This window comes from Periplaneta americana, chromosome 7 (assembly GCF_040183065.1).
Source record: "Periplaneta americana isolate PAMFEO1 chromosome 7, P.americana_PAMFEO1_priV1, whole genome shotgun sequence".
Classification (NCBI taxonomy): domain Eukaryota; kingdom Metazoa; phylum Arthropoda; class Insecta; order Blattodea; family Blattidae; genus Periplaneta; species Periplaneta americana.
Window position 1 is genome coordinate 143,708,930 of NC_091123.1, and position 25,060 is coordinate 143,733,989.

Genomic DNA, 25,060 nt, shown 5'->3' on the forward strand with positions numbered 1-25,060 from the left:
AGCCAAACAGCCGTGCACTTGTAGAAGTACAGCATGCCACACAGGCTATTGAATGGATGATGAAAATATGTGAATTAATGGTGGTGAAATGAGTCGGAGATCCAACGCCGAAAGTTATCCAGCAATTCTGCTTCAGTTGGTTGAGGGAAAATCCCGGAAAAAAACTCAACCAGGATTTGAACTTGGGCCCTGTTTGTTTCATGGCCAGATATGCTAACCATTACTCTATAAGCCGTTCATTTCTCTTCGGCTGTCACTATAAAATAATAGAGATACAACCTTTTTGCCTCCAATTGACTGTCCCCAGCCGCTTGTGCCCCTCTCTTCCCGTTCCCCACCCCAATTACAGGAAGTTTATTACCAACGTTAATTAGTTGTATTCTCTATAGTAGGTTAGCGAATCAAATGATTTATGTGTATAAATGCCCTTAGATCTAAAATAAACAAACCCATTTATACCCTTCAATCAAACTGTTCAAACATTTATTTTTTTAACGGATGATGATAATCCTTTAGAAAATTTATAACTTTCACACACTGGGAAAGGTATATTTCTGTTTTATCGTTTGTGACCCTGCGTATGATTGATTCATTCACGGCCGACTTGATGCTCGCTTCTCTGCGAAATGAGCATCAAATCGGCCGTGTTTTCTCCGTAAATAACGAGACAGCTGCTAGATGGCGTTGAAGTGTTGAATTAGTAAACATGGCGTTGTAGGTGGAGAAGAAAGGTGGAGGTAGTTAAATTATAAGTAAATAATTTTGTGACATTTCACGAAATTTATAATCTAGGTCAAATTGAAAAAGATTGTGGCTGCAACATTGTTATGGCGGAACAAACAAGGGCTTCGACACCTGCGGAAGCAACAGTAACCTTGGTTGAAAGTGAAGAAGATCATTTGCAGCAGGTACGGGTCAAAGGTTGTACTTGTTATCATGAATACTTGTGACGCTTGTTTTATGTAATACATATGAGAGTATGTAATTGTAACTAAGCGAGCTCGGACCGTAGGTTGCGTAGTTCGGATGTAGATCATTGTGATTGCACCTGTGCGGATAAAATCGTAAAAAATTAGAATGTTTAAGTTTAGTAATTCCAGTGTTCGTTTGTATTGCGGAATGGTGTATAATTTATCATTGCAAAAACAGAAGCAGAAGTTTCTGTGCAAACGTAATGGAGTGGTGACAAGCATTAATACAATTGCCAATAAGGCAGTTGAATATGATAGAAGTCCACTAGCTGGTGTAAGAATCTTGGACTTGACACGTATTGTTGCTGGACCATTTTGTACTATGATGCTCGGAGATTTGGGAGCCGAGGTTATTAAAATTGAGAGACCAGAGGGAGGGGATGAAGCTAGAAAATGGGGCCCACCATTTTTGAAGGATAGTTCAGAATCGTGTTATTTTTTAGCTATGAACCGGAATAAGAAAAGTGTCTCTGTTAATCTCAAGTCTGGTCGAGAATTGATATATGAATTGGCAAAGAAATGTGATGTTCTTGCAGAAAATTATGTACCTGGAAAATTAGATGAGTTAGGATTAGGCTATGATGATATTAAGAAGATTGCACCACATCTCATTTATTGTTCTCTTACGGGCTATGGCAATGAGGGACCATATGCAAAACGTCCAGGATATGATGCTATAGCATCATCAATTGGTGGCCAATTACATATAACTGGACACAAAGATGGAGAACCATGCAAAGTAGGTGTTGCCATGGTTGATATATCAACGGGATTGTATGCCCACGGTGCGATATTAGCTGCATTACTACAGCGCACGAAGACAGGTCGCGGCCAAAAGATAGATTGCAACTTGCTATCAACTCAGGTGTCGTGTCTGATTAATGTGGCATCGAATTATTTGAATGCTGGACTTGAGGCCCAACGGCGGGGCACTGCTCATGAAAGTATAGTTCCTTATCAAGCGTTTCCAACATCAGATGGTGAATATATCACAATTGGTGCTGGAAGTGATCAACAATTTGCAAGCCTCTGTAAGAAATTGAACTTGGAGTCTTTGTCATCTGACGAAAGATTTTTAAATAATAAATTAAGAGTGAAAAATAGAGAAGTTCTGATCAGAATTTTAATGGAACAATTTCAGAAGAAATCCTTGACTCAGTGGTTAAAAATTCTGGATGGTTCTCCATTCCCATTTGGGCCAGTGAATAACATGGAAAAGGTACGAGTAATATTATATTTTTAAGTGTTTCATATACAAATATGAACTTATTCATTTAAATAGGTTCTGCTGATATATTTTTCATGTATGAAATTCTTGTTTTAACAGGTGTTTAATGACCCACACATCCAACACATAAAGTTAGTTAAAGAGATGGAACATCCAACAGCAGGTTCTTTGAAGGTTGTTGGGCCACCTGTGGTTTACAGTGAAGCATGTAATGAAGTTAGACTTCCACCTCCTCTTCTGGGACAACATACAGACGAAGTGCTTGGAGAACTTCTCAATTATTCAAAAGAAAAAATTCAGAGTTTAAGAGCAAGTGGTGTGATTGGTTGAAGTTTTACACCTTTGTTAACAAAGGACATTAAAATTAATTTTTAATATGACACCAAGAACATTTAAACACACAGCATAAAAAGTAGGACTACAGTGTCTTTCAATAATAACCATAATTTATGCATGGATTAATGTTTATTTTTGTCAAATTTGTCGAATTTAAAAAAATTAACAAATTTGACAAAAATATAAATTCATGCAGGAATTGTGGGTATTATTGAAAAGTACAATGAGAATTTTCTTTCATGTGTTAAGCCTGCAATGAAAATCTTCCATTCAGAGTCCCACATCGCAGTATTGCAAAAAAAAAAAAAGAATTGTGTGTGCGTGCGTGCGTGCGTCAATTTCCCATGACTATGATCAACGTTTCCCTCACTGTGGTATTATCTCACTGTCAAGACTAGACTCTATGGTGGAATCAAAGCTGAACTATTGTGCATCATATAGCCTATACAACAAATGTAAGACGTGACTGAAACTACAAAGTTGGCTTTCATAATCACTATGTGAACCCTCGATGGTGTTTATGTTAATTAATTAACTATTATTGTGTGACAAATGTGTTCTCTGAGCTTAGGTCTTGACTATTAATAAGTGAACTATATCGAGGCAGGGTAACAGTTTATATACATAGCCCTGTTTACAGTAGAGAACATCATATGCAAAGTGAGTAATTATGTAGAAGATGGGTAAGGAACGCAGTAACATGTTTATGTTCTAGTATTCTTTTTAATTCTTCCTTTTTATTTTTATTCTCTCTTTCTCCGCCTTTTTGTACCTCTTACTTTGCCCGCAAATCAAAACTAACCTAAAGAAATTAAATTAAGACCAATCTGAACAAAATATCACGTAAACAAGCTACAACTAGCCTGAGGAAACCAAATCCATTCTAAATTAAAAGTCACATAAATAAGCTAAAACTAGCTTTAGAAAAACCAAACATAACCTAAACAAAAAGTCACATAAACAAGCTAAAATTATCATGAGAAGCTCAAACCTAATCTGAACGAGGATCGCATGAATTAACTAAAACTAGCCTGAGAAAGTCAAGCCAAAATGGAAATGGCCTATTCTAAGTGTTGCATGATAGAGGTGCATCTTTTATTAATTTTTGTAGTACCTTTTTTTTTTTTTTTTTTTTTTTTTGTAATACTGTATTGTACTGTTCATAAATATAGGTCATTGCAAACTAGCCTTATCTTATGACTGTGAAAAGTACATGACGTGATAACAGAAGACATTACTGATATAGATATTTTTAATATGATTATACACTTGATTTTGTGTAATGTTATCACTGTTATCATTCAACATACTATATAAAGTTGATGTACTGTACTCATCACTCAGTCACGCACATGTTAAGGCGCTTGCCTGCCGATCTGAAGTTGCGCTTAGGCGTGGGTTCGATCCCCGCTTGGGCTGATTACCTGGTTGGGTTTTTTTCCGAGGTTTTCCCCAACTGTAAGGTGAGTGCCAGATAATCTATGGCGAATCCTCGGCCTCATCTCGTCAAATACCATCTCGCTATCACCAATCTCATCGACGCTAAATAACCTCGTAGTTAATACAGCGTTGTTAAATAACCAACTTAAAAAAAAATTAAAAAAAACTACTTCCAGTCACTCATGTGGAGTACCTAAGGACGACTTCACCTATTTGTTTACACCAGAAACAGTCTAATCTGAAATGTATTGGGTGAGCAAAACTTTCCTATACTGCAATTCTATAATTTTTCTATCATTAGATATGCTGTAACACACTTCTTACTGAGACAGTATATCATCAAATCATCAGTAATTTAACAGCACGAAAACTGTTCATGTAATAATTATTTATGTAACAATTACGCAAAGCAGGGCTTTTAACCAATGAATCTAGATGTTTATGGATGAGGTACAACTGAGTCTGTAATATTAGATGAGTCTGCTAAAGTTCTTTGTGTACATGTTGCATACAAATTTTTTTTTAGTAAAAGCTATTTGAATTTTAAGAAAAATATATAATCATATATTGTGAGACAACTTGTGTAATAGACCTACCAAAGAGAGTAATAGTAAGCCTGAATGTGTGCATACATATGAGGGGTCAAAAGCAAATGAGTACAAGTGACATTTCTAAAAACATGAGTTAAGGGTAAGCTAAAGTATCTAACATTTTAGTGGCAAAGAGATATTTCTTTTAATCACATCACACACTGAAATTGAAATTAAAAATGTAACTGAATTTACGAAAGCTTAAATACTTTCAACCACATTTTCTCGAAAGTAACTTAAGTGCACTTATACATAAATATATTTTTATATAAGTAATATATATCAGTATTAAAATAATTGAGACTCATACTTATATATATAAAATATATCTCTAAATTTCAACAATAATGCTATATTATTTATATATAATCTGTATTTTATGTAAGTAATTATTATAATATAAATAACCCCTTTGCCTCTGATGTCCTCATATGTGAAATTAATAATTAAACACTTTGTGTATTCTCAAATAAAATAGCATGTACTAGTTATATTAGCTTTTTATTACATATGAAATGTTTATAATTCGTTATTGACATTTGTTGTATTTTTGTAAATATATATTGCTTTTATGGCAAGTAACATTTATACTGGATGTTAACTTATATGTGGGAATCTTTAGGGAATGAATGGAGGACCTAAAAACAAACAAAAATGTTCGTTTAAATATATAGTCTATTTTGCTTTGTTTTTTTAAATACAGGTTCTTTTATTTTATGTGGTTTAGGTCTTTCGCATCATTGGTCTATGTTTATTAAAGTAGTTTGCCTTGCCGAAAGAAAAAAAGAAGAAGAAGAAGGAAAGACTATTGAAAACAGTATGAATTTCTACTTATGGAGACATTTAAAAGCAATTGTATATTCAAGACTTCTGAGAACATTGAAATTCTTTGCTAGTGTGTTAAAAAAAGGATGTCAGCAGATATAACAGACACCTGGAATGTGGGGTGATGTAAAACAGTAATTAAAAACAAAGGGAAATTGACTATATACTTCCAAGAACTGTTTTGCTTGTTTTTAAGTCCTCTATCCATTTTGCAAAGGTTTTACACATTAGTTAACATTCTGTGTATACAGTTTGTTTCAGGTTTAATGTTTAAGGAGCATATTCCGTGGTTTGTTCGTCAATCCTGAGACACGTGTGTGTACATGCTTTTTTTTGTGTGTGTGTGCACACATATCTTTCACATAAATATCACTGTTAGGCCTATATTTTTTTATCAATTATATTGTTATAATGAACCTACTGTTCACCGTTTTTCAATTTTTATGTAGGCTACTGGGAAATTTTAGGAATGTTGTTATATTTGTAATAACCCTTTATAATGCTTTATGTGTTCAATAAAATATATTTCATAAAGAAATAAATTTGAGCTGTTTTATTTGACTTCAAGAATGCTTTTTAACTGACGAAATATTTACCATCAATAGGATCATTTGATATTTAGAATTGAGAAGTTGTTGAATATAATTCATAGGGATATGGAAGTATATAGAGACACTGGAAATGTAAAATATAGAAAAATTTTCGTTCAGGATTTGTTATTTCATCTTGTATCACAGAATTTGAGGGGCACACCAAAGCTTCCTGTTTTGATTGCAGTCTGCTCAGTATCTTACATTCTGCAAATTTATTTGGCTTATAAACCAGAATACTGGCCAAAGGCATAATGGTTATCATTTCAAGTAAGTATCCAAAATATTTAATCGCATAACTCATTTTCATCATGTTAGCATTTAACCATCTTTAGGTGACTGAGGCAATCGTTGACAAGTGGATTCTGTATATTATTTCCTAAGGATATGCACTCAATAATCTGAAAGGATTTGTTCGGATTTTTGTTGTATAACTTACTTGTCTGAATTTCCGAATTGGTCATCTTTAATAGTGTTTTTATTTACCAGTGAGAGCATTACTATTTTCTTGTAGTGTTCTGGACTAAACCTGGAAATAAAATGAGCAGCTCTAAGGATGATGTATTTTTAATTATGTCAACTTTGAAAAAAATAAAATAAGTTTCACGTTATCCATTTCATTTATGCTTTCAATATTACCGCAACTGATATATTATCATGACTTTCTTTATTTTGACCTTGACCCATATGAAAATCCGTCTAGAATTATCTGGCCACAATTCTGGATGGAATCCAGTCATGCAGACAGGAGTGATATGGTGAAGTGGATGATGCTCAATTTAAAATAGTGCAAAAGAGTAAAAATCCGAAAAGAGCCGAACAAATTCATTCCAGTTAGTGAGCACATACCTCTACTGTACATTCTTGAATATTTAACAATCCTGCAGTCAGAGATGTCCTTCAAGAAAAATTATTACACTAAGGCTAGTCATAAGCGGTGAAGGGACAGTCAACCATTAATTCATACATCTTACATAGTCATTCATAATCTGCCATCTTAAATACATTTATGTTGTGCCATGTTCATCATTTCAGTAAAGAGAACAGGGAACAACTGGATAATACGCACTGTAGAGCAATGTCGGTAGTCGACGTTACTTGCTGGCCATAGTCACTGGGCCGTACCAAGCCGTGTCAAACAAAAGACAATCGAAATGATGGTAGTGAAATTCGCAACTATATTTTTAAATAAATCACTCCATTAGTCAAGTGCAAGGTTTATGTAGTACAACAGTGGTGTTTTTAATGAATTAAAAGAAAATGGAGATGTAGTAAGATCTTAAAGTAGTTTATCACAATGAAATGAAGAGGAAAAAAGGTTTGTTTCACGGAATATCATTCAATTGACAGAAAGTAAATTTCCGGTTAATGTTCTCCAAAGTGTGAAGTACATAATTATGACCACGTTGCCGTTTTATTTGTGACCTAAGGAAAAATACCTACCCTTTTACGAAAAAGAAATTTTAGGGACCATGAAATTATTCACCGCTTTTGTTATATTATTGTTTATCAATATTACGAATTCCACGCGAAATTTTAAATTACCATCCTGTGGGCAAGAGATCCTTGGGCAGACCGTTCAAGCGTTGGCAAGAGACATAACAGGCCACTAGGCCCAATACATGCAAGGATGATGATGATGATCAATATTACGAAACAAAAACTGTCATAAAGGCCATGACTGACTAGAAATATTAATACCAAAGAGATAAACCATTTCGGCTGTGATGAAACAAAAGGAAATGCGAGAGATATTTTAGTTCGAGATAAAATGGACACTTTACAAGACATAGTGGAACGTTTCCAGAAGAAAATGACAAAAATGTACAAGCCTTGCCTGTCTGCACATGCATGAACTTGGTTAATAAAAACCTAAACTAACCAAATCTAACCTTCGTATATGCAAGGTGTGTAACTGGAGCAAGAAGGGATCTTCTTCATTTGATCTGCAATGTACACGCGAAAATAAATTCAAGTAAGGATCATGCTCCAACTACATGAGAGATCCGCACATGCGCTACAGCAAAACTGTTTCTGTCCCGACCCTCTCATCTAAACCACATAATCTACTCGCAATATTTACGCAAATACACCTTGTCGCAAACAGAGGTGCTGTCTCTCAGTAATGTTCAGAACGAAGGAGGTACAGAGAGAGAGGAAAAAAAACAAATTTCTCCTTCTGATGACACCACACGCCGTCATGTTCTTATGTTGACGACATTGTTTATTTAGTTCAATTTGGTGGTAAACGTAATGGCACGATTCAAAGCTACCGTGCTAATTCTTCAGTTGAGCGGAGAACAGCACTGATCATTAGTAACTCTAAATTTTGTCAGTTGTACATCATTTTTATCTTTTATGCAGCTAATACAAAATTAAATACCGGTATCTTGTTATGTGCTGTTGGTATATATATATATATATATATATATATATATATATATATTGCTGTATAATGTGTAATTCAGACACTCCACTCTTTTTCTCTTGTATAACTTTTATATTTTTGTGCTATATTTTTTTAAATTCTTCAATAATACTAACATTTCAGGATGTTCGTACTGTGCGCCTACGACTTAGGAAACCTGAATCAAAGAAGAAAGTACAATGGCAGTCAGGAACTGTAGATAATGAACATTTGAACAAAAAGAAATCAAAATGTGAGTATAATTTTTTTCATACAATACAAAGGATAAGACTGATATAATATTTTAGGCTTTCACAGTAAATGTGTTCAGAAATAGACTTTTGGATATTCCATTGTTTTCTGGAACCTAACATTTCCAATATATCGGAACTACATACAGATTTCATATCAGAGTAAATTTAGCTCAATTGTTTCGAGTAGCCAGATATAACGAGCCCAATAGATGGCACCTTCTTTAGTTCTACCTATTTGCCCTGATGATAGAACCTGTATGTAGTTCTGAAACCTGTATGTTAAGTTTCAGGACATTGGAATTCCCAAAGCTATTAAAATTTAGGCCAAAAGAAATTAAAACAATATTTTCTCTTAACTACAAGTCCAGTCATTTTTTAGCGTTTACTTAACAATAATACCTGTCAATTTGATTTTTGGCAGAGATTTTACGATACAGTTAGACATCAACTAGTGAGTCATGATCTGTAAGATTTGAACTTTGGCCATTGTTTTTAAAAGTCTTTAGTTTTGGGAAGTTATTTCTTATCTTCTCATTCCATTTACCTATGACAAAAGTGTACAAGGTTAAAACAAAAGTTTACAAAAATTTAATACGAAGTTATTTTTTTTGTGCAAACCTAACATAGGAGCTATTCATACCAATATTTTGTAACTTCCCCCCCCCCTCCCCTTTATATATTGTTTAGCATTTATACTTTATTTGAAGGCAAAAAAAGAGATAATGTATAATAGACTTCATGAAAGTACTATTTTTATCACCATTATTTACAGAGCTATAAACATTGTATGGTGGCTCACAAGTCAGACAAAAAATTTCACTAGTCAGCATGGTCAAAGTACAGAAGTGCAATTAACAATAGAATTTTTTTTTTCACTCAAGTAAATACTCCTCACATACGAGCAGAAGGATATTTTTTTGAAGCCCTGATTATTTATTTTAGGCACTTTGGAGCATGATGAAAAAAATTATTTTCCAAATTCGTATATGGGTATTCCTTTGATTATTAGTTTTTTTTTAAATAGTGATGTTATATTTTGATTATAATTCATTTAAGTACTTTAGGCCTATAAGTTTGAAAATATTTATTTCTTATGAGTATATGTTAAACTGTGCCATTAATTCTATCAATTCTGACATCAAACTAAGTACCAAAGACATAAAAATAAAAGTGAAATATTGACAAGAAGTATGTCTTGAAAATGTTTCTTTAATGACAAAACAGAAAGTGCTTTCTTTTTAAACTGAATCCTGTTTTGTCTTTAATAGATACTACTGTTTAATCTTATGTAAGTGTGAATAATAAAAATTAATCACTTGCGTGAACAATACTAACATAATTATTGACATAAAATATTAATGGAGTTTGTCTCTTGGGAATGTGTATGATGGAGTAGTTTGCTATTAATGGACATTGGTATTGAGAATGATTGTCGGTTTTGGAAAGATGTTGGAGTAACAGCAAAAGAAATTCTGCCCCAACACAGTTTTTATTTATTATCACAAATTCTACTTGGACTATGATGTTTCAGCCACTTCATTAATATTTTTATAACAGAGGTCACTTGAGCTGGAAAAGAACGTAAATGGTAAAGTGCAGTAAGTTCTTTACAAACAGCATAGCAATTGAAATTTTTTTTTTCTAGGCAAGGCTTCCCTTTTTTTGCTTCAAAGAAAAATTTGTAAGAATAATTCTTACTACTGAAATGAAATTCAAGGAAATATTGCAGTAAATTGTTTCAATTAGCAATCAGTTCATGAATAAAACGAATCTTAATAATATGATTTTTAAATTCATAACATTCCTTTATGTAATGAATTCAATCATTAAGTCATCTGGTGTCCATAAACATACAAGACAAAAAATGTATAAAATCCTTGTTAACTCCGTTTTAATGTATAGATGTTATGTCTAGACAGTTAAAAAGAGAGACGAAATGCATTTAATATCAGCAGAAATTATGTTGATAAGATGCACAGCCGATTTTACAAAATGAGGCTATGAAAGAATTAAATATTGCTAGAACTGAAAATAGAAAAAAACATGTTATGAAGTACATACAGAAACAAAGAAAGAATTACACATACTGTCAAAGAATGAATAGGAAAATAATCCAAGAAATCATGCTGAAGATTCTGAAGATATAATATTTATATGCAAGCAGTTATGGTTTCGAACATATAATATATAACCCGTACTCAACATTTTAATCGTGAAAGTTTGTCAGAGTTTACTGGGACATGACACACTGCTGGGAGAGAGAGTGCAGTAGTATTGTGACAGGTAATAGCCACAGACTTTTTAAAAAAACTCTCCTGTTTACACGTGGAAAAAAGAAATATATGAAGGTACTGTGAAATATTCTCATTGCCTTTTTTAACTGTTATTAAAAATGTACATCTGATTAGCCTATCATTTATTTTAATAGGTTGTTGTCAGTATGAAAAGCCTCGTGTTTTTGGTGAGAGTTCGTCATCTTCTGAAGATGAAGAATGTGAAAATTGTCATGGTCATGTTGAACGAAAGAAAAAGAAGAAGAAGGAACCCCCAGGATCGACGGAAGATTCCGCAGAGCCAGGTGAGTTAAACCAGTGAAAGCAAGCATGAAATTTTCTGTTGCTTAATTGTGTCTCAAGTCTCTCTCTCTCTCTCTCTCTCTCTGGATTTTCTTTGTTTGAGTTTGTTAATGCACAGCTTTTCTTGTTATAAATCATATTTTAAAGTATGTTTGCTGTAGCACTTTCTGTTATAGATATAATAAAGTTATTTCACAAAATGAGTAAAAGAAAAGCTATTGCTAGAGGAGACATAATGACTCAGCCATGCAGTTATGTGTTGATGTACTATTCAGAAGATCTGGCTTCGACTCTCGACACTAGTATCACAGTTCTTTACCCCAGTTTCACTAATGGAACCTCACTAATTCCTAATAAATTCTGTGCCACATGTGGAGGTTTAAATGCATACTTCTGTTTTTTACTATAAATTTAAAAAGTGATTTCTAAGTAAATTGGTGACAATCTTGAAATGAGCACAACCATTTAAAAATTTTTCATATTTCAAAAGTTGTTGTCCACTCTATTATCACTACACCGATCAAAATACCCCTCATTTCTCATGAAAAACAAGAACGGAAAAAACTACAGTGGACTATAGTGGTCCTTATATTGTCAGCAAACAGCTGGATACATTAAGAAGATTGATTATTATCATCACTATTGACACTACTACTGTTGCCACCATAAAGTACCAATACCACTGCTATCATCATCACAACCACCATCACTATCATTGCTAATTTTTATTATTATTATTATTATTATTATTATTATTATTATTATTATTATTATTATTATTATTATTATGTTGTTGTTGTTGTTGTTGAAATCCATTTCAGGATTATAAACATAGAAATAAATAAACTAGCACATTCAACATTTACAGACACATTCATATTCCTACCATTTTAACACAGAGAAGTATCTGCGTAGTATATTGAAATCTTGTTGTACATATCGTGAGACATTATATTTTATAATTACTCCCTCTGTTCCAAAATATGGTATAGAAAGATGTCATTAATTCTGTTCCAAAATATGGTATACATTTGTTAAAGTTCTCAGTAATATAATGTAACTTTAATACATCTTCTAGATGCTTATTTGTTTGTTTGTTTGAAACCAAGAGATAGTTAATTTTAAAATTACAAAGGGTGGTCCAATATTCGATGACAAACTACTTTTTAAATTGTTAATAATTCTTGGAGGGTCTGATATGCGATGGTGTCCTATTTGCGAGTAAATACGGTAATTAGTTGGCAATGTCAGCAGTGTATGGCACCAGTGACCCAGGAGTGTTCACTGCAGTCACCAGTGACCATCACTGGCGATTATGACTGTTGTCCCAGTATGAACAGGCCTTAAGGTGTCTGCTTCAGGTGACCCAATTCCTCATGTGTTTAAGTGTGTTTGTGAGTACACCTGTAGAGACGTGCAGGTGTGCACATGTGACATGTAAGCATATCTTTGTGAGGGATATGTGGACGTGTGTTTGATAAGAGAGTCACTCCCTACTCAGCAGTGTTAAATAAGATTTTTGTGAACAGTTCTTTAAAAAAAAAAATTGGTTATTTTACGACGCTTTTTCAACTGCTATGGTTATATAGCACCTGAATGAGATGAAGGTGATAATGCCAGTGAAATGAATCTGGGGTCCAGCGCCAAAAGTTAACCAGCATTTGCCCTTAATGGGTTGAGGGAAAACCCCTGAAAAAACCTCAACCAGATAGCTTGCCCCAACCAGATTTGAACCTGAGCCCTCTTATTTCACGGTCAGGCATCCTAACAGTTACTCCACAGCGGTGGACAACAGTTCTTTCATAATTACAAAGTAAGAGGGAAGAAGTTTATTTACTTCTAGTCTTCCAAAGTTCCATATGGACCGTATACTACTCTGTTAGAAAGTAGCTACTCTCTTTCCAGCTCTAAAGATCGAAGTAAATGTAAATAAATGCACGTGGCATAATGGTTCCTGATTGGCTATTGGACGCACAATGCTCCAAACTCATGCTTGTCATCTTCGTCCTCATATTAAAATAGTTCCTTCTAAAATAATAAAATGTATAATATACATGGAATACGAGTGAATTAAACATGCTTATAAGAACACTTTCTTACGATTTAAACAACATGTCTATATTAGTAGTTTCAGACATTGCGTGTTAAATCATTGTAACATGTATTATGGCAACGGGCATGCGTAATAGGCATTAAATCCCTCCCAAGGTGACTTGCAGCTTCACAGAGCACATCAGCACAGCTGTTAACACAGTGCGAGATTCAGTGTTGCCAACCTCAAATAAATTTCTGTAGAATTAAAGAAATTCTACACTCTTCAAAGAATAACATTTAATCACGAATCTACAGAAAATGAAAATCCACTATTCCCAGTAGAGAAATAATAAATATTAACCCTCTGTGAGCATTTTACGGGTTAGTTCAATGAATGTGTTGAAATGTCTGCAATATATCAGACGGTGGCTGCCCTATGTGCTCACTTGCTGAAAATAATGCTCCCTGGTGGCTGCTTTGGTAGCTAGCTTGCAATTGCGGAGTAATAAATTTCGGTTTTGTTTACGTCTACTTCAATCTTTAGTTGGAAATAGAGTAGGTAGCACTCTTAATATATTCTCTGGTACATAATAGGGGTTTCATATTTGTCCAGCCATTTGAGCTAAAACACATTAAACGAAATTGTGTTAAAGGAATGTTGTGTAATTATAATTAGTAATACTTCTCTAATTTATTATAGTTTTAAGAACTTTAATGTTTGTCTGCATGTTTTATTTTGTTCTACGTGCTATGTCATGACCATTTGCTGTCCCTGAAATATCTGAACTTGACTTAAATTTTAAATAATTCTGTTAGAAAGTGCTCACTTTTTTCAATAGTGTAGTTACACTAAGTATTGATTCATGTGCGCCATTAGTTCTTTATTTTTCACTTACCCATTCACTTGTTAATTTTTAATTTTGGTTTGTTAACATACAGAAGTTCTTAGTAGTGCTATATTGTGATCCTTTTGATATTCTGTTAAAATAATATTACAGAGAGTTCATTTTAAAACGCAACCCATACAATCACTTGATGGCCAAGGATAATGGGCATCATCCTTACTTCACTGCATAATCCATCAAAGACATCTGCTGTTTTTTAAGAACATGACATTTGCAACCCTATACTTAGTATAGGCAGCTTTAATTTTGAGATGCTGGTTCACAGTCATCATTTTGCAAACTTGATGAGCCAAGAGATAGTTGACTGGTGGTTTTGACAAGCTCAGATTTCTCATGTGTGTTGTAAACCTGTAACACAGGACCTCTGGTTTTACATTTCTTTTGAAGGAAACCATGATAAAAATTGTTATTGGTCCTTAAAACTCATCATCCTTAGCAGGGTTTGTACTTCCAAACTTTGTATGTCCAGTGGCAAGCAGGGTTAATCACTAGGAATAGGATTTATGTGCACTATAAAGTAGTATTTCTATTTCATATGTATTTAACCACGTCCCATATGCGTCTGATATCAGCTGTTTTCTGATTACTTGGGCATGTTGTTGGAAGCAATACACATTATGTCCAATCACAGAAGTCTTTAAAGAAGAAAAAACAAATTTTAGTGCAGTGTCTCTTGATAACTGTTGCAATGGCAACTTGCTCTTGTAATACATTTGGTGTGCTGTGACTACTTGCCTCCCTTAGATATTATTAGATAAAGACTTGAAGATTTAAACTTCGCAACGTTGTAAACCACTTTACTCAACCGTAATGTACATCACACATATCCAAATATAGTTGATGTCATTTTATCATATCAGACGCATATGGAGGTGTGGTTAAATATATACGAAATAGCTATACAATAAAATCCCTCATATCCAGCACCCAAATAACCAGCAATACCAAAACAACGGCAATTTTGGCTAGGTCAAAAAAAAAAAAAGTAGTCATTCATTTGAAAGGGAAGAGTCAGCCAAAGATGTGAGTGGGTTTTCGTGGATTGCACATGCCTCATATTGTGTTTACTCTTTAAATTGTTCATGTGTGAAAACATAGTCAGAAAACCCCATTATGTCCTTGGAGTAGATCGGGTACCATTGGTAAGCTGTCACTTGGACCTTGCAAAAATGCACAGAGACGATATCTTTAAATTTACCATTTGAACTCGCCCGTTTTGAAGAGATTTGGATGAGCCTAAATAGCAAAGTGTGAAATTTTCTGTTCCTACAGCAAGTAAAAGTTTCATTTGAGTGACAGATAGTATCATGGCTATTACTGCTAAGCGCTGCTATTGTACAAAGGATTCTGCGAAATGCAAATGAAATGTTCTTACACTCAAATCATCGAGCGGGACTTCATAGTTGAGATGTTGACTACATTGCACTTCATGTCACATGGCCGCCATGTAAAATTGTCATAGGTTATGAAAACTTTTAGTATATTTTACGCTATTATGTATTACTGTATTACAATAATTATGAACTGATTAATGTACATTACCGTATTCAGTACTAAAATAAACATTGTACATATTTCAAAACTTTATTTTTAAATATCTCTATGAAAATTACTACATTTCAACATGGAAAAAATGTTTGTGCAATACAGCATGTCTTTACATAACCTATAAACATATTTTCAAATTATCCAGAAAATCAGTTATCCAGCACTGGCTTTGTCCCACAGTTACCGGATACGAGGAATTCTACTGTAATACCTTATAGTGCATAATAATCCTATCCCTATTAACCACATATTCACTAAGGACGACTACATATTTTGTTTCTGCTATAACGGATAATTTATAGGGAGTTTGTGTGTAGAATAAAAACAGTATTGAATCAGGTTTTGCCAGAGTGTTCGTATTTCACTTGCCATTATTACACAACCGCTTCATAACACTTCATTATTACCAATCTTTGATGAGCTATTCTGTCCTGTCATCTAGCATTGCAAAATATTCTGCAATATATGACAAAGTTTTCATATCTGAATGGCTACTTGAGCTGAAAGAATGGTAGGAAATTGTAAAATGTAGGCTATTTTAAAAATTATAAATATTAACTCTGGTTGCATTTTAAAATAAACATTCTGTATGATAATAATATTCTTCTATAAGCATAGTACAATATGTTAGTCTTATATTAAATGTGTATTTAAAATAGCAGAGATTTTAGATTAGTTTGACTATGACTTTGTGTTTTTTGACTTTGTCAATGAACAGTGTCTTCTTCAAGTTGTAGAGGCACAGCCTTCACCTTAGAAATATGTTGGTTTTTAACATTTTAAAATAATATTTTTAAGAGGTGAGAGCCTGATTGGTGAAGGTTTTTACTTTGAGTGCAAATGCATTGTTTTTCTTTTCTTTTACAGAGGCTACTACACCAAATTAAAGTTCCCCTCATTATTTGATTATGAGGATACCAAAGTTACGATATCACACCATATATTTACTTTATTGATGTTGTAATATGTTTAGAAATTGAATTTGATTTTTCATAGCATTACAGTACCATTTAGACTGTTGCTTTTAAAAATTATAGAACACCAGTAGAAGATAGAATGGTACATGCTGCTGTGAAGCTGTGTTAGATCAGGGATGGCCAACAGCTTTCATTAGAATAATAATATTTAGATAGTAGTTACATATACATATATAATTATATGTATCAGATGGTTGATCTTATAGAAGAACTTAGTTTGTAATAATTCCCAAATTTAATCTTGGATTCCAGCTGATTTTTATTGAATCTATGATAGCTTACAATTCTATTTCACCATTTGTAATAACTTTCAATTTTGATTTCATTACACCATCTCGAGTATTGCATAGCTAGCCACTAATGTAATTCTTTCAACATCATTAAAAATTTCCAATAAATTTAGTTGTAGAATGATTTTGGAAAATTTTTTTAGAGAACAGTTACATCTCTATTGAAATTCTTTCTTTATCAAAACTCCCCCTCAGCCCCAGTAATTACTTGATTGATCATCTTATTCCTAGCATTCCTTAAGGTTTAATACATAGAAGCTGTATATCAGTTTGCCATATTACACATTGTCTGAATGAACTATGCTGAAATTAATCTAAGTTCCAATAAGATGATTATGATGACGATGAATAGAAAGTGATGGAATGATTGCAGAGGAAGTAGGAGTACCACTTGAAAATGTGTCCCAAACACCATATATGCGAAAGAAATTATGCTTTAGCCTTTGAACTTACAATACATCTTTAAAAAAATCATATAAAAACGCTAAAATCTTTACAAACAGTGCTGTCATGGAGGCCAGACGAAGCCATATATTACATGGGAACCTAGAATCTTTTAATGAACTATATGGAGGAAGAGAAAATTTTGCCTATATGGAGCCATACAGTGTATGGGTGCCTAAGTTTTGTACATGGAGATTATATTTTTACACGGAGATCTGTACTGATCTTAGATCATCTCTTGCAGTTCCTAATATATCTTCTTTGATGTTCATAAACATAAACGGTCCACCTCTACAATGTTGGAATCCAGAACCATACATAAAAAATTGTATTTTTCCAGAAAAACTACACCAAAGGAGGCAGTTTTCTTTTGCTTCATGTGATTTTTAGTTTGAAGTCACAAATACTTTCAATGTAAAAATCGTGTGATACTTGCCTGTTTATTCTAATGCACTGTTGTAGCTTTACACTCCCCGACTATTTGTTACTAATTTATCAACATAACATGTGAGAAGTCCAGGACAAATTATTAGGGAAATGGTCTATTTCCCTATTATTGCATCCTAAACCTCTCGAGTGTAATATTTGTAACAAGTTGAGGAGACTACAATATGGCATTAGAATATACTGTACAGGTAAGTATCAAACGATTTTTATGTTGAAAGTATTTGTGACTGCAGACTAAAACTACTTGTTTATCACTATATTTTACATCTAATAGAAACCAGTGAAGCAATGGGAAATTGTACTTTCTTTGGTATAGCTATTTATTTACTACTTCCTGGACATAAAAACATCCATCAAATAATGGTCGGAGGGGCAGAGAAAGAGGGGAGTAAAATATATTTCAAGGGAGAAAATAGAGGGGGGGGGGGGCGTATGGCCAAGAAAAGATTACCATGTCAGCACTGCTTATATAAACTATTGCAAATAACCAAAATTTCAGAATCAAAGATTTAATACTTCATTCAGATAGTGTTAACAAAGTGTATTGTAAAACTACTAAAGATTGTGGATACTAAACAAAAAGTATCTAAAATAGATTATAGGTTTATTACATGGATTAAAAAGAAATAGATCCCATTTGTGCTAGATATTTCAAGCCACATGAATAGACTAGGTCTTTCTTGTGTTAATGCGAAGCATTGGTAGGCTAAAAGTTCTTATTTTTGGTAACCACATTATACAGTAAAAGTAAGTGAACTCTCTCAAGACCTAAGTACCAGCATAGTAACCTTTGGAAAATATTCTGTGGATAAATGTAAGAAATGCATATTAAGTCTTCAAAGTCTCAGTGTTATTTTAATTAAAATGGAATGAAATATTATTGCGAGAAAGTACAGTGTGTCTGTGCCATCTAGATCGGGAAATTGATCAGCTGCTTATCCATTAGTTTCATACAAGTCTGCTGCTAGGAGGGGATGCTCGCATTCAACAGTGAAAGTGACAGTTTGGCTGTACTTGAATACAACCAGGTAAAAATTCAGACATAAATTAGTTGACAGGCCAGTACCCATTAGATGTACAATGTTAAGATTATTTTACAGGCTCAGTGAAACAGGTTCTTTAAATGACAGAAAAACAAGACGAAAGAATTGTGTTCTTACAGAGGGAAAAAATCAATTAAATTGGAGCAGTCTTGGAATGTAGTCCTCATAAGTCTCTGAAACATTTAGCAAGGGAAACAGGAATTTGTAAGCCATCTGAAAAAATGGCAACAAAATTATTAAAATAAAATTTTACAGAATTCCATCATTTCATGAATTATTACACCAATTTGTTTACCTTTTTATCTAAAAACTTTAGTATTGTTAGTTAGCCTTTTGGGTGGTTGATTTGGGTATGAAATTTCTAGGATTAATATTGGTAACAAATTATTGTCTATTAAATTTTATTTATATTCAAGATTTATAGGTTCTATACAGCCCCAAGATTGCAGTCTTAGACTTAATTTTTTTGTAGTTAGCTGTAATAGAAGAAGAACTGATGCATGTGAATGACAATTTTTTGAAAAGTTGTGAAATATGTGTAGAAGAAAATGGACATCATATTATATAGCATCTTCTGCGAGCAGGATGAATGCTGAATGTTATTGTGTTATAATATATAGGTCTACCCAATTTTCGATCCAGTTAACTCCCAAGACCACACATTCTCGTTTAGTGGTAGAGGCTTGGCTTTCTATTGGAGAAAAGTCTGACCAGTTTCCCGATCTAGATGGCTCAAATGCACTGTACAAAAAAAAGAGGTTAAGGTCTTGGAAATAAAATGATATTAATAGAATTAAAGATAGATAAAATGATTACAGAATAAATTACTCATTTTATATATTTCTGTAAGGAACAATGATATGGAATGCAAATCGTAAACATACAATAGAATTAATATAATTGGAATGCGAAACTTTGGTAGACACACATGAACTCTAGCAAAACTAGAGACATAAAACTTGTAACATTTGACCAAATAATATTATAATCAAAGTTCTCAACCATCTTTGTGTTTCACACCAATGGATCTGCTGCTTAATATTTGAAGATACCATCTAGTATCTGAAAGCAGAAATAAAGTGAAAACTTCCTTTTCTTATAACCATGATGTTAGGGATATTGCATTTCACCTTACAGAAGCTTCCTGGCTAGCAGAATTCTAGAAAGGACTTGATTGTCCATTTCTGGAATCATTGGAAATCAACCAACAAAAACAATCTAATTCTTTATTCGAAAATTAATCAAAATAAGTTCTAAAAATTTACAATTCTGGAGAGTTCTCCATTTTGTCATATATTCCATTTTTTTTGTCCTATAACAGTTAAATTTTTTAAAAATAAAATAACAAGATAAGAGGAACAACCATTTGATACATGAAGAGTATTTTTCTGTGTGTATAAGTGCTTTCGAATATTTTGTTAATAGAAATAAAATAATATTTTATGTTTTGTTCATGCAGTGTGCAATTTTATATGGTGTTATTTCAAAGGTAAAATAGCTAGAGAATTTAGCTTGCATACATTACATAATGTATTCGAAGTTATGTAAATAATTATGGTGTAGAGTTAAGTGAATAACCATTTTTTGGAGGTAGTTAGTAAAATGTAGTTATATCTAGTCAAGTTTAGAAGTTATCTTTTTTGAACATATCATAGTTTACAAAGAGAATATTGTCCATTGTGTATATCATATAATTATTTACTAAATGTGTAGTTTTCATTATAATAAATTACAGACTTCCAGCAAGTTAAAGTAATTACAACTAATTTACCTAATAATGACTACAAATACTGTGATAAAATTCAAACTTTAAGCTGTAGTCACCACCGTTGCTCACTGATTAATTCGGAGAATCGTCTCTTTTTCACAAAATTAATATTTTAGCTCTTTTAAAACAGAAATATGGTTGTTTTGTTGACAATACTGAAATTTTAAATACGCCATTAGATTGTCATGTTAGATCCAGCATAAGGCATAATATGGCTTCCTATTGAAAAAAAAATGTTGTATATTTATGGCACCTAAATAATTTGCCCTGGATGAGATGGCTGTATGCAAAAATTTATCAGCCATTTCTCATTTACGTAAAAATCCAATTTACTATGCATTGTCCTGCCCTTCTATCCTGTCTTAGGAAGTAATGAGTTTTACTTTACAAGTGCTCCCATTTTAAAAATGAAATTTGACACTGCCAAACTATCAGAGTTCAAGAAGGTCTTCGTTGTCTGCTGGGAACCAACCCAACAAAAAGAAAAACTCTCAATTAAACAAAGTTGTTCTGTGCCCGTAGACTGTTGGTTGGCCATCCCTATTTAGAATTAAGTATTAAAGCTATTTTTATTAGGTTAGGCATAATAATACATTAAGCACCAAAACAGACAGTACTAAAAATGGATACTGCACTTTTATGTAACTAGTAATCTATAAACTACAACAGGCATGTTCAGCATGGGCAATTCTAGCCTTAAGCGAGGTGCAACAGTGACGTAAAATATTATTTAAGCATGTGCTTGCATGCTATTCTGAAATTCTATGCCGCTGTTGTACCTTGTTTAAAGTCTAGAATTTCCCATGCTGAACATGCCTGAACTGCAGTCAAATAAGCAGCTAAGAATATTTTTGCAAAACAAAGTTCGATGTTCACTGACGCCTTTCTTTATAAAACACATGGCATAACCAAGTAACCTATGTTACCAAAAAAGTGCTTTCCATACTACATTCCTTAAACAGCATTCGAAAATTCCTTCCGCTATCACTCAAGAAAATACTAGTGGAAACACTAGTAATGCCCCACTTCGATTATTGTGATTTTCTACTGACTGACCTCAATGTCAACCAGTCGCAAAAATTACGTTTTCATAATTCTTGTGTTCGCTTCGTTTGCGATGTCCGTCGCGCTGACCACATTACCCCATCCTTCCAAACTCTAAACTGGCTACGGCTTAACGAACATAGAAATTTTCATTCTCTTGTTCTCCTTTTCCAAGTCCTTCACACTTCTACACCTACCTACCTTGCCTCCCGTTTCAGTTACCTGTCATCATATCATAATCTCTTCACACGCACGCAAAATAGCCGCATACTAGCCATATCAACACATAAGACATCATCATATTCATCATCATACACTATTTCGCTCTTGTGCTTGTGGAATACCCTATCCAGTGACATCAGAGACTGTTGGAATTTAGTAGCGTTCAAGAGGAAGCTTATTAAGCATTTTCTTACTGCATAGAGTAGGTTTAATTTGTACTTAATCAATAAAAGAAATGCTTCTCTCTTCTTAACTTTTACAATAAACTGTCTAACTCTTATTAATCAGTTAATCTTTTAGTACTTTGATTTTTTATTGTATTTGTAAATTTAATATTAATTGTAATTATAATTATAATTGTATTCTTAATATTGTAGTTGTAATCCCCTGGTAGAGGGGAAGAGAAGGCCTGATGGCCTTATCTCTACCAGGTTAAATAAATAAATAAATAAAAAATGTTCAGAATGCTTTTCATTATCTTTTACACAACTTTCGTAATATCATATACATTTTCTAACATGTTTGCAAATAGAGGTTGCTGCAGTTAGTGGGGGGGGACACTATATTTTTCTGTACTTCAAAAAATTGTTGTTAATGGATTCTCCATAAAGATGGACTCGTTCACATACCCAATACAAGTACATTCCCCAAAGTGTCAACAACTTAAAACAAACATTTCACAAAAGCCATCTGAAACATGTTTCAAACTTGGATGCCGTTTGCACGTCCAAGTCTGTATGAACGGAAATAATACTAAAAAAAAAACCTTTCTCTTCTTTTGTACAAACCATAATTGCAGCACTAAGCTAAGTTCGAATCTATAATAGTTCTAAATATTCTTGCAAATAAAGAAATACTTGGTTGCCAGACAAACATGTGCAGTAGCCAAGTGATAATTTTAGTACTGTTTGTTTTGATGCACTCTGTAAGTGACGTATGATAAGTTTCTATTTCTTCTGACAAATGTATTGGTAAGCAGATGTAATATCATTGACTTGGGACATGAGAAAAGTATAGGCTGATTTAAAGGCAGTGGTTGGTTTAAAATGGCAGGCAATTGTCTATAAGTGAAGATGGCATATTTCGAAAATTTAAAAAGGGATGGAAAATTCATGGTCAGAATCATCTTTTGAAGTTTTTGCCTGTTTATAGTGCAGACACTTCCATCTTTGAGGAAGGAGAAAGAGTACTTAAATTTGTAACAGAACTTGTATGACCTAATTAGTTTTAATTCGTCATTGTTCCTCTCCTTTTTTTTTTCTTCTGATGTTTCTTTGAAACTATGCGCATTTATATGATATGAAATTATACAATCCTTTACAAATGAAATAGATTCAAGAAATTTAAGAGGGTGATTGCGAGATAAGGACAGATGTGTTGTCTGTGTTCAGAATGGAAGAACTAGGTCAAACTGATGCAGCAAATGGTATTCTCTAGGTCAAAATTGTTCACCTTAGATAACAAGTGGTAGCACAAGGAAATATTAACATCATGGTGCCCTCTTAGGATATTACGCTATAAAATAATAACTTACAGCTTTCGGCCTCTAAAATGTTTTTCATTCATACTAACTATTGCATCATTTTACCTCTCTCTCTGACAGCAAAAGTATACTGCTCGTCTATGATAGTCTTCAAAGGACATGACCATGATGTTAACACTATTCCAAAGCAACACTCCCACCTGTTACACATTGTGAATAATTTCCCTACAGATGCTTTCATATACCAAGTTACTTTCACCAGGCTGCACTCATCATCTTGAAATGTGGAGACAATTTGCACATATGTTTCTAATCATGTTTGTGTAAAGAAGTGCTCAAACCTTGTCTGTAACAAATACTTTTTTTGTGAATCTTGACTGAACAGCACCTTCAGTATCCAGTACTACCTTACACAGGCCAGAAGTGTTCAGCTTGGTTGCAACAATATAGCTTGATTTATAACTGCATGGTACAGAAACTAGAGCACATTATTTCTTAAATATATTTTACTTAAAGACCCTCTTAAACTGTAGAGATTGTTCAGAGTAGTTGAGATGATGGAGTATGAAGGATCTTCGAAACAAAGTTTGCCTTTTGGTAATGGAAAGATGCTGCCACCCAGAAAATAAAGCTGTTCTCACTCTCTGCATTTCGACGTGATTAGCTTGCCTTTTTACTCCGCACATAAGTTCAGTATTCTTTACAGATTTCTAGAAATTTCACAATTTATGTGAAAGAAATGTCTTACTTACGGTTTTTTGGTATCATATTTACTTGCGTAATTCACCTTCTCAAGTAATTTCTCCCCTAAGATTTTTGGAACATGTTTTTCAGAGTTTTATTTTCCTTGTGTAGTTTCCTCCTGAGTAAACAAAATTGGTGACTATTTTTTCCTCCAAGATCATTTATTGCCTCTGAATTTTGAGAAAAAAGGGGAAAATTACGAGAGTAAATAGGGTATCTGCTTTAAACCTTCTGACGCAACAATGCGTAAGTTAAATGGCCCATATAGAAAGTATTCATTATTATAATTGTAACTGATTGACTATTGCCGCAGATTGCATTATCCAGGCGAAAATTGTTTTGTTTCAAAATTTATTGATTCATCTCTAATCTATGTTGGGTAGTACCATACAAAGTGAGATTTTTTGGCCATGGTTTTCGTTTTCATACTACTTATTATTGCATCATCAACATTCTTTAAAATTTGCCTGTTTTGTATACAGAATTTAGTGAACACTAGTAGTAGTAGGAGGAATAATAATAATAATAATAATAATAATAATAATAATAATAATAATAATAATAAAATAATACTAATAATAATAATAATACTAATTATAATAACAATAGTAATTAATTCTGTGCGGATTATTTGTGATTATGTTCCTCGATAATCATATGCATTGCCGGATTTACTCTTTTCTCCACTATATGTGATAGAAGTGCAGGGGGTGTTTACAAAGTTCTAGGAAATTTTGTAGTTAATTCGACCATCTTCTTCTGTCTTAACATCTTATCGATTTATAAACTAATGTGAATACAATTTTATTAATAGAATTCAATTACTTTGTGCTCTGTTTCTTTAATTAAAGTGAATTTAAACGAAAATGTATACTATTCATTTATTTTTATTTT

The 25,060-nt window shown here is 33.1% G+C and overlaps 2 protein-coding genes across 5 annotated transcripts in view; both read left to right on the top strand.

The window, feature by feature from the left end:
- The first annotated feature begins 672 nt into the window (after window positions 1-672).
- LOC138703512 (E3 ubiquitin-protein ligase PPP1R11) overlaps window positions 673-25,060 on the top strand; it is a 35,103-nt gene continuing 10,715 nt past the window's right edge. Inside the window, exons 1-4 of one of the 4 annotated variants that reach the window (XM_069831421.1) lie at window positions 673-908; window positions 8,532-8,640; window positions 11,070-11,219; window positions 16,572-25,056. In XM_069831421.1, coding sequence (XP_069687522.1) covers window positions 828-908; window positions 8,532-8,640; window positions 11,070-11,219; window positions 16,572-16,591 — 360 coding nt within the window. In that variant the 5' untranslated portion in view covers window positions 673-827 and the 3' untranslated portion in view covers window positions 16,592-25,056. Of the gene's footprint in view, window positions 909-8,531; window positions 8,641-11,069; window positions 11,220-16,571; window positions 25,057-25,060 lie in introns of those variants that run through there. The other 3 variants (XM_069831419.1, XM_069831420.1, XM_069831423.1) reach the window with 3 other exon arrangements.
- Window positions 886-5,201, top strand: LOC138703511 (succinate--hydroxymethylglutarate CoA-transferase). Its single transcript, XM_069831418.1, has 2 exons — window positions 886-2,190; window positions 2,299-5,201. The coding sequence occupies exons 1-2, from the start codon at window positions 1,078-1,080 to the stop codon at window positions 2,527-2,529; spliced, it is 1,344 nt and encodes a 447-aa protein (XP_069687519.1). The 5' UTR covers window positions 886-1,077; the 3' UTR covers window positions 2,530-5,201.